The 11322-nt window shown below is 36.5% G+C and overlaps 1 protein-coding gene across 1 annotated transcript in view; it reads right to left on the reverse strand.

Annotated features, from left to right (window-relative positions):
* CNTN5 (contactin 5) overlaps positions 1 to 11322 on the reverse strand; it is a 671487-nt gene that overhangs the window by 631234 nt on the left and 28931 nt on the right. Inside the window, exons 2-3 of the mRNA XM_010848232.1 lie at positions 7232 to 7355; positions 6934 to 7109 (exon numbers count right to left, since the gene is read on the reverse strand). Coding sequence (XP_010846534.1) covers positions 6934 to 7109; positions 7232 to 7329 — 274 coding nt within the window. The 5' untranslated portion in view covers positions 7330 to 7355. The remainder of the gene's footprint in view (positions 1 to 6933; positions 7110 to 7231; positions 7356 to 11322) is intronic.

Consider the following 11322-nt stretch of genomic DNA (forward strand, 5'->3'; position numbering starts at 1 on the left):
ACTGATAAATGTATGCTACTAAGTCACTTCAGTCATGTCCGACTCTGTGCGACCCCATAGACAGCAGCCCACCAGGCTCCCCATCCCTGGGATTCTCTAGGCAAGAAGACTGGAGTGGGTTGCCATTTCCTTCTCCAACGCATGCAAGTGAAAAGTGAAAGTGAAGTCGCTCAGTCGCGTCCGACTCTTTGCGATCCCATGGACTGTAGCCCACCAAGCTCTTCTGTCCATGGGATTTTCCAGGCAAGAGTACTGGAGTGGGTGGCCAGATATATGTATATGAATAAGCTAACTCTGCAAAATCTTATTTAATATGATGTATATGTGTACATGTTATTTAATATGATGTATGTGAGTAGGGAGCCCCTGGGTGGCTCAGACAGTAAAGGGTCTGCCTGCAGTGCAGGACACTTGGGTTCGATCCCTGTGTTGGGAAGATCCCCTGGAGAAGGTAATGGCTACCCACTCCAGTATTCTTGCCTGGAGAAACCCATGGACAGAGGAGCCTGACAGGCTACAGTCCATGGGGTTGTAAAGAGTCGGACGAGATTGAACAACTTCACTTTCACTTCACTTTCATATATGTATATAATGTACATAATTTTCATGAAAAAGGAAGATAATTCTAATAGGATATGATTAATGGGATTTTAACATATGAATAGTTAGAATATTTGAACACATATCATTTTATAACATATAGATTTGGTCATTTTTCTATGAATATAATTAGGGGAGACACATTTAATGTTTATTTAACATTGTCCAATTAAATCTTACAATCACATTATTTTAGTCAGTCAGTTCAGTCATTCAGGCGTGTTCAATTCTTGGTGACCCCATGGACTGCAGCAAGCCATGCTTCCCTGGTCATAGCTTTTCTTTCATGGAGCAAGCATCCTTTAATTTCATGGCTGCAGTCACCATCTGTAGTGATTTTGGGCCCCCCCAAAATAAAGGCTGTCACTGTTTCCATTGTTTCCCCATCAACTTGAATGAAGTGATGGGACTAGATGCCATGATCATCACTTTTTGAATGTTGAATTTTAAGCCAGCTTTGCATTCTCTTCTTTTACTTTCATCAAGAGGATCTTTATTTCTTCTTCACTTTCTGCCATAAGGGTGGTGTCTTCTGGATATCTGAGGCTATTGATATTTCTCCTGGTTATCTTGACTCCAGCTTGTGCTTCATCTAGCCCGGCATTTCATATGATATACTCTGTATAGAAGTTTAAAAAGTAGGGTGACAATACACAGCCTTGACATACTCCCTTCCCAATTTTTACCACTCTGCTGTTCCATGTCCAGTTCTAACTGCTGTTTCTTGACCTGCATACAGATTTCTCAAGAGGCAAGTAAGGTGGTCTGATATTCCCATGTCTTTAAGAATTTTTCACAATGTATTATGATCCACACAAAGACTTTGGCATAGTCAATAAAGCAGAAGTAGATTTTTATTTTTTTCTGGAATTCTCTTGCTTTTCCGATGATCCAACGGATGTTGGCAATCTGATCTCTGGTTCTTCTACCTTTTCTAAACCCAGCTTGAACATCTGGAAGTTCTCAGTTCACATACTGTTGAAATCAAGTTTGCAGGATTTTGAGCATTACTTTGCTAGATTGTGAGATGAGTACAATTGCGCAGTACTTTGAACATTCTTTGGCATTGCCTTTCTTTGGGATTGGAATGAAAACTGATCTTTCCCAGTCCTGTGGCCACACCTGATTTTTCCAAAATTGCTAGCATATTGCATGCAGCGCTTTCACAGCATCATCATTTAGGATTTGAAATAGTTAAGCTGGAATTCCATCACCTCCACTAGCTGTTCATAGTAATGCTTCCTAAGGCCCACTTGACTTCATACTCCAGGATGTCTAGCTCTAGGTGAGTGACCACATCATCATGGTTATATGGGTCATGAAGATGTTTCCTGTATAGTTCTGTGTATCCCTGCCACCTCTTCTTAATATGTTCTGCTTCTGTTAGGTCCATACCATTTCTGTCCTTTATTGTGTCCATACCATTTCTGTCCTTTATTGTGTCCATCTTTGCATGAAATGTTCCTTTGGTATCTCTAATTTTCTTGAAGAGATCTCTAGTCTTTCCCATTCTATTGTTTTCCCTCTATTTCTTTGCATTGTTCACTTAGGAAGGCTTTCTTATCTCTCCTTTCTAGTCTTTAGAACTCTGCATTCAAATGAGTATATCTTTCCTTTTCTCCTTTGCCTTTTGCATCTCTTCTATTCTCAGCTATTTGTAAGTCCTCCACAGACAACTGTTTTGCCTTTTCATTTCTTTATCTTGGGGATGGTTTTGATCACTGCCTCCTGTACAATGTCATGAACCTCCATCCATAGTTCTTCAGGCACACTGTCCATCAGATTTAATCCATTGAATATATCTGTCACTTCCACTGTATAATTGTAAGGGATTTGATTTAGGCCATACCTGAATGGTCTAGTGGTTTTTCCTATTTTCTTCAATTTAAGTCTGAATTTTGCAATATGGAGTTCATGATCTGAGCCACAGTCAGCTACTGGTCTTCTTTTTGCTGAATGTATAGAGCTTATCCATCTTCAACTGCAAAGAATATAATCAATCTGATTTCAGTAATGACAACCTGGTGATGTCCATGTGTAGAGTCTTGTGTTGTTGGTAGAGGATGTTTGCTATGACCAGTGCATTTTATTGGCAAAACTCCATTAGCCTTTGCCCTGCTTCATTTTGTACTCCAAGGCCAAGTTTCCTGTTACTCCAAGTATCTTGACTTCCTACTTTTGCCTTCCAGTCTTCTATGATGAAATGACATATTTTTTTTTTGGTGTTTGTTATTTTAGTCACATATATCATATTTCAAAAGGTGAAAACATATGCAAAAGCTGTATTTAAACTATTATTTATATAACAAAAATAATGTTTAAATTATAAAAGAGTCCAAGAGTCAACAGTCTCACTTTGAAAGGAACAACCAAAATTCAACTGGTTGGTAACTCAGAAACTAACCTGGATTGGGTAATATGATCCTCTTTTCTATGTGACTTTAGAACATCACAATTGTACTACACAAGTAGAAAACCATAGTTGATAAAATAATTGTGTAGTACATAATTAAATTAAGGTATAAAGATCAAGGCTTTTATACCTTAAATTTATACCAACTACAATTAAATCTTTGTAAACCGAGTTTGTATGTTTGTAATCATTTTGATAATTTGTAATTTTGTCATATTAAATGACATTTAAAACATCTAACAGATTTGTGTTCGATTTAAATATTTAATTTAATTAAATGGTTTTAATAATTATCTAAATTTCATAATATATGTTTTGAAATATTAGTTGTATAATAATACATATTTCATTTTTTAATAAATAGTAGATGATGATATGAAGAATTAATATCAGCTCCAAAATGTGTACAAAGTAATCAGAGTTCCTCTAGTCACTAAAGTTCTTAAGCCCTAAAGGACATTAAGCATTCTGTCAACAACAGAAGGTGAACTCATCTCTATCTATGAGGCTGGTCATAGAAAATCATGATGCAAAGGGAATTTGACACTAAATTTTTAATTTTGCTTTACATTTGTATCTACTCTCTTCTTTAAGCAGTCCCATTTTATTCTCTGTGACATCCTACCTCATTTCCTCTCCTTAATCATAAAACTATTCGGACTATTAGAATCCCATCACACCCATGTTCACACTCAGGTATCAATTCAGTTCAGTCGCTCAGTCGTGTCTGACTCTTTGTGATCCCATGGACTGCAGTACGCCCGGCTTCTCTGTCCATCACCAACACCTGGAACTTACTCAAACTCATGTCCATTGAGTTGGTAATGCCATCCCACCATCTCATCCTCTGTTGTTCCCTTCTCCTCCTGCCTTCAATCTTTCCCAGCATCAGGGTCTTTTCAAATGAGTCAGCTTTTTGCTTCACGTGGCCAAAGTACTGGAGTTTCAGCTTCAGCATCAGTCCTTCCAGTGAATATTCAGGACTGATTTCCTTTAGGATGGATTGGTTGGATCTCCTTGCAGTCCAAGGGACTCTCAAGAGTCTTCTCCAACACCTCTGTTCAAAAGCATCAATTCTTCGGGGCTCAGCTTTTTTTATAGTCCATTTCTCACATCCATACATGACTACTGGAAAAACCATAGCTTTGACTAGATGAACCTTTGTCAGCAAAGTGATGTCTCTGCTTTTTAATACTCTGTCGAGGTTGGTCATAGCTTTTCTTCCAAGGAGCAAGTGTCTTTTATTTCATGGCTCATTCACCATGTGCAGTGATTTGGGACCCCCCCCAAAATAAAGCCTCTCACTGTTTCCATTGTTTCCCCATCTATCTGCCATGAATGATGGGACTGGATGCCATGATCTTAGGTTTTTGACTATTGACTTTTAAGCTAGTATACTAGTACTCTGTATATACACCCAGGTATACTAGACACCCATGTATACTAGACACCAATGTATGCTGCTGCTGCTAAGTCGCTTCAGTCGTGTCCGACTCTGTGCAACCCCATAGATGGCAGCCCACCAGGCTCCCCCGTCCCTGGGATTCTCCAGGAAAGAACACTGGAGTGGGTTGCCATTTCCTTTTCCAATGCAGGAAAGTGAAAAGCGAAAGTGAAGTCGCTCAGTCTTATTCGACTCTTAGCGACCCCATGGACTGCAGCCTACCAAGCTCCTCTGTCCATGGGAATTTCCAGGCCAGAGTACCAGAGTGGGTTGCCATTGTCTGCTCTGGACACCAATGTATACTAGACAGCAAATTGAATCTTTGTTCTATCTTCTCTATTACCTGTATTTGCATTTTCCCCCAAAGATATCCTGGCCAAAAGATAGAACACAGCCTAAAAAGACTTGATTTTTATACTATCAACAGAGACATAACAGAATCAAGATGGGGAGCAATTTTGAAGCAATATGTAAGTGACTGACTGCTTCAACCAGGCATATTATGGGTTCTTTTGGAGAATGAAATGGCAACCCACTCCAGTGTTCTTGCCTGGAGAATCTCCGGGACTGGAGAGCCTGGTGGGCTGCCATCTATGGGGTCACAGCAGCAGCATGCATATGTATAGCCTCCAAAACACAACAGCAAGTCAGGTGGGACAGGGATAGTGAGAACAGAGTAACAAGACACTACTAATGATTGCATATTTTACCCATATGTTTAAGTTATTAATAAAAATAAAGCAAGTATTGTTGTAAATTAAGCTCAGGACAGCTTGATGCTGAGTAGGTAAGATAGGTAAGTGGGCAGGTAGAAGGTAGAGAAAGCTTTCCTTGCGTAGTCTTAAACTGTAAATGCTGGTGCTAACTTATGCACTCTACATGGGGTGGAGTATTTGATAGAAGTGGCTGGGTTTTTTTTTAATATCTTAGAAAAGTACAGTCAAATAGACACCTAGAATCTTCCAGCAAATAGATTTCTGCTCTGAATAATGTAGAAAACATTGCATATTTTGCATCACTGCTGATTTAGGAGAAAAAGAGGCGACTGAGAATTGGTATACTTGTGTCAGATAACATAAACCAAAGAAAAAGTTATAAGCCACTGATATTAGTACATGTTTCCTGGATTTGCTGCACCTGTCTTGTTGAATCTATTATTTTCTGTGATAATCAATTTTCATTTTAAAGTGAGCAACTGATGTTCACTTTCCTTGGCTTTTCTTTCTTGAATTAATGTGGTTGTTATCTGTTTCTCTCAAAGATCTATCATACTATTTAATTAATTAAAAAGAAGTTTAGGAAAACTAATACCAATATCTTATAAAATTTTATATTAGATTTCTGTGATGCACTGTGTAATATTTTAAAAAACAAAAGGAGTATAGTTAGTCTACTATATTGGTATATTTGGTGTATACAGTCTGAACTCTTTAGCCAATTCTACTTTAAAAGATAATGTTTTGATTTTTCTAGTACCTAGCTCAATTTTCTCCAAACTGGATCCATTATCACTTTTTCCTTCCCTTTTCTCCTTCACATTCCTTTAACAGGGTGTCTGGGTTCTGGGTTAATTAGACATAATATGTGAAGAAGATTACAAAGAGAAAAATCAATTATTTCATTCTTCAGGGTGCAGTTCTAACTTAAAAATCATTTTGTGATGAATTACATAGCCATTATAGTTACATTTGAATTATTAACACAAAGATCCCTGGCCCTCCTGTCTATTTCTCAGTGATTATAATCCTCAAGAATTTAAATTCAATTAGGATTACTCACTAAAAAATGGTACAAAAGTTTTTTTCACCCAGTAATCTATCCTCAAGTTTGTGTAAGACTCATAATATGTAAAATAATTTCAAGAGTTTCAAGAAATCTATACATTTAGTAAATTAGATATATGATATATTTTAGAAAATATATATAGTATAGATATATGAATGAATACATGAGGTACCTTTTTCTGATTAAAAAAGAAACTGGGACACTTGGAAGGGAAGTTATAGTCAGAATCTGAAATAGCACTTCAGAGTTATTTCTTTGGTTTTTTGACTAGAAGAAGAATTTTTAGAATATGCTGTCTTATGTCCAGAAGAATCTATAGCCAATAGTGACTATAATAGGCAGTAGAAGAATAATAACAAGTAAGTAAATATTTTAAAAGCAGATAGAACTAATTAAAAACCTATTTCTTACTAGATTTCAAAAGATATTTGAATTCTAAAACTTAATCTGCTTTTATGAACTGAAATTTTAGCCTCCCAAACTACTATTTATGTGAAGAGGGCACATATTTCAGGGAATTTAAAAATATGTCAGGAAGAAGCACGTTGTTTGCATAGTTCTAAGCATGACTAATTTATACTGTTATTTTAAAATTTGAAATCATAAGCTCTTGCCTAAATAAACTTCAAAGCTATATATACACACACACACACTATACATGTATAAGTGGAAAGAGCAATATTTTACTCACAGGCAAACTGAAGAATGACTTCTCTACTAAGAATACTTCCAAATGTGTTGGCTGCCAAACACTGATAATGACCAGAATCCTTTGCTTCACTTGGATTGCTTATAATAAAGGCCCCGTCTATCAAACTGTAGCGATAATCACTTTCCAAATCTATTTCTGTTCCATTTCGAAGCCATCTTAGGGAAAAATCAGAAGACAAATGTAAAAATTACTTAAGACATAATACTCCCTGGGTGTATCAGAATCTCACTGAAAGGAATTTTTAAGAAAAGAAAAATGATTAATAGTGAATTTCTACCTGTAATTGGGAATTGGGTTGCCACGAGCTTCACAATTCAGTGCTACTTTCTTTTCATCAGAATCAGTCGGGAAAATTATATCATCTGGTTCTTGCATAAACACTGGTCCGTAATCCACACTTTCTGTAAGGACCAAAAAGACACACTTTAAAATATCTTGAAACAGCAAAACATTTTTTTCTCCATTATGTCCCTACTCAAAATTCTTGCTCTTTCCTCATGCTGAACAGGCTTATTACCAAAGAAAGGTATAGCTGGAAAATTATATTGTTTTAGTAAATTGCAGAGACCTAAATAGATGTTTTTCTCTACTTGACCAAGACGGCTTTTAAAAAATATGATACATGAAATGTAAAGACACACATCTCAAGCATAGGTGTTGTACATTTTAAAATATATCTTTAAATTCACCAAAAGCAGAGCTAAGGAGATAGTAAATAAAAATAATAGTTTTTAAAAAACTGAAATTGTAGAAGTCTTAGAATGTTGAAAATAATATATGATAAAATCATGAACTAATACTCTGCTACTACTTGGGTACTATAGATATGAAAATGTGGGTCCTCATGCATTTTTCACATATTCCTTTCTTCACTTATTCAATCAAGCACTGCTGCTGCTGCTAAGTCACTTCAGTCATGTCCGACTCTGTGCAACCCCATAGATGGCAGCCCACCAGGCTCCCCCATCCCTGGGATTCTCCAGGCAAGAACACTGGAGTGGGTTGCCGTTTCCTTCTCCAATGCATGAAAGTGAAAAGTGAAAGTGAAGTCGCTCAGTCGTGTCTGACTCTTAGCGACCCCATGGACTGCAGCCCACCAGGCTCCTCCATCTATGGGATTTTCCAGGCAAGAGTACTGGAGTGGGTTGCCATTGCCTTCTACTAGATCTCAAAGCACTTTAAATACCTCTCATAGAAGCCTTTAAGATTTTACGAAACATCAAACAACAATTACTATAAAGGTAACATTTTCTGTCTGAGAAAGTATCAGAGCATTTCAATCTTTAAAACTACAGCTGATAATTTTCTTAAACATTTTGTAATCAGTAAAAATTATCTTTAATATCTTTAATAGATAACATATTTGGCATTTGATTCAGTAAAAATTAAACTTCTCTTGAATTTTGAAAAACATCATGTTTTTCTGTTTATAATTGGACATCACTACTAAAACATACATTTATGTAAAATTGACTAAATCACTGCAAATAAAACTAATTTTAAGTTACAAACCTTCACACTTTTTAGTCAAGGATGTTTATCTTACTTTAGTATGACTTTCAAGCACCCTGGTTTAATTTCAGAGAATCTAAAGTTATGGCTTGTGAAGTATTTAATGACAGCTGGTTTGATGCGAGCAACTCCTCCCTGGCTGTGGTTTCCTCTCCCCGTTATCACAGAGAGATAGGGCTTACACCATTCTGCTTAAATTCTTCAGTTTTCTGCTGTAAAACAGTCGTCAAATAATCTATAGCCTCATCCACGTGCAGCCCATGGAGGTCTAGAACATTCTGCGGCAGTAGGGAGGCATTGATTTTCTTAAATATCTCCACAGCAGCAAGGTGATTAGCTTCTTTCAACTTTTCCTCATGGAGACTACCCTGCTGGGCATAAAATGTGGCAACGTTTTTCTTCCCCATCTGATAAGTTTCTTTTGCCTTGCTGTAGCATTCCATCCTCTTCTGTTGGTGCAGGAAAGCCTCTGCCTTGTAGTCATCATTCTCTGGGTACTCAAAGTGCTGGAAAGATGGTTCACTTGGTATATCTTCAGTCTCGTTCCATTTCTTTGCCTTTTTCTCCTTAGACTTCTGTGCAGTATGAGAAGTGATATTCTCATTTTGGTGCACAGATTCTTGCGCTACCACTGTTTTTACAGGGTCTCCTTGAAGAACACAATTTAGAAATTGTACTGTGTGTTCTAATGAATAGTTGTGGTCCTTGAAAATGTCCACCAGGAGATTTTGGTTAATGGCTGCAAATATCTTAAAGAGTTGCTTCTCCTTTTAGCTTAGTGGCACAATCTTTCTCAAACATAAGCGTCTCTCTTTTCAAATCATGCTTTTCCTGTAAGGCAATTTCTTCTGACATTATTTCTCTGAGTGATACTTTTTTAGTTTGAGTGTTCCAATGATCCAGTAAGGGTAGCATTTCAGGTGCTGCTAAAGTCCTCAGTAATTTTTCGCCTGTTCTCTGAGATGACTTTTGTTCTGAATTATCAAGACCAACATGCCCAACCAGGGAAGGATCTTGCGTTAACTTGACATAAGCTACCTCTTCTTGTCTTTGTTGCTCCATTACAGATTCTCTCCATTTCTCATGAATCACTTTAGCCAGATTCAGATCTGTATGAATCACACAATCCTCAACTGTTAGGGACCCTGAGTCAATACCAACAGGGCCAAATAATTCATTGAGCTGAAAAGCCAGTTCAGGGGGCAATGCCAATTCAAGACAGTCTATGGTCAGAGATTTGGTTGTCACTGGAGTGGGATTCAGTGTCTCAGCTTTATCTTCTCCAGTAACTCCAGCTGACAAAGCACTCCCTGCCATTAGAATTGTCTCCATTTCCTGTTCCTCTTCAATCATAAATTCTTCTGTGTTTGGAAATTTCACATAGTCTTCTGGAAGATTTTCATTTTTATTTTATATGCATAGTTATATGCATACCTAGTCTCAAAAGCATTCTGAAATGTGAAATCAGGAAAAAGTAAAGCTTTTTCTTTTTTTACTAATCATAAATTTGATTACATGATAACCTTAGATTAATATTTTCAACATTGGCACAAAAGACGTTTGGGGATATTCTTTATTGTGAGGATTTTCTGGCCTCTACCCTCAAGATTCCAGCAGCACACCTCCCCAAAATGCAAGAATAAAAAATGTCTGCAGACCTCATTAGATGTCTCATGGGGTCAAAATAACCCTTGTTTAAAGCCACTGTCTTGGAAAATATGAAGAGCAAAGATTTTAGGAAGAACATTTTTCCAATGTCTGTGTTAAACAGGTGGGGTATTTACATTCTCTGTGGATAACCACAAGAAAATATCAGGAAACAATTCAAGAATGAATAATCTTGAAAAATAAAGACTTAGCAAATTATTACTGAAAAGATGTACACCTCCATATTTAGAATAATGAGTTTAGAGTAAATCAATTTGCTTTCTTGAAAAGTACTCTACAGCCATTCACTTTTGGACAAAAATAAACATGGTATTCCAATCATCCTTCTGATACAAATTGAATACTTACAATGGCCAATACCAACAAATATTTTCTTTGAGTTCTCCTGGAAAACCTAACTGAGGTTCTTTTCCCTAATGTATTAAAAAAAAAATTACATGAGAGTAACTAAAATGTGTTATTCTATATGAAATTCTACTGTTGTTTTACTTTAAAAAAGGAAAACAAATAAGACATTTGATAAATAAATAACTAGAGGAAATTATTGTCAAAATATCATGTTGCATGTTATTGTATCATAATGATCTTCTTAAAATTTGGAAAAGCACATGAAACCTCAAAAATCTCAATTATTATTAAACTACATAATCAAATCATGAAAAGGAATACTTTATTCTGGACTTTACACATTAAAATATAATCTTGTAAATTGACATTATAAATATCTATGATATATAAGAATAAATTTTAATAAATATATTTTATAATTTTATACATTTTTTAAAATTCTTGAGCTTTAGAGTCAGACACTTGAATTCAAATTTTAAAACCATCTTGAGCCAACTACTTTTATACTTTGCTGCTTCATTTACTAATTGTAGATAATAATGTCTCCTTTCAATATTATTATGGAGATATATCAATATTTGTAAACACTTAGTATGTCACAGTTCAGTTCAGTTCAGTCACTCAGGCGTGTCCGACTCTTTGTGACCCCATGAATCACAGCACGCCAGGCCTCCTTGTCCATCACCAACTCCTGGAGTTCACCCAAACTCATGTCATCGAGTCAGTGATGCCATCCAGCCATCTTATCCTCTGTTGTCCCCTTCTCCTCCTGCCCCCAATCCCTCCCAGAATCAGGGTCTTTTCCAATGAGTCAACTCTTCGCATGAGGTGGCCAAAGTA

Source organism: Bison bison, unplaced genomic scaffold (assembly GCF_000754665.1).
Source record: "Bison bison bison isolate TAMUID 2011002044 unplaced genomic scaffold, Bison_UMD1.0 scf7180017864262, whole genome shotgun sequence".
NCBI classification, from domain to species: domain Eukaryota; kingdom Metazoa; phylum Chordata; class Mammalia; order Artiodactyla; family Bovidae; genus Bison; species Bison bison.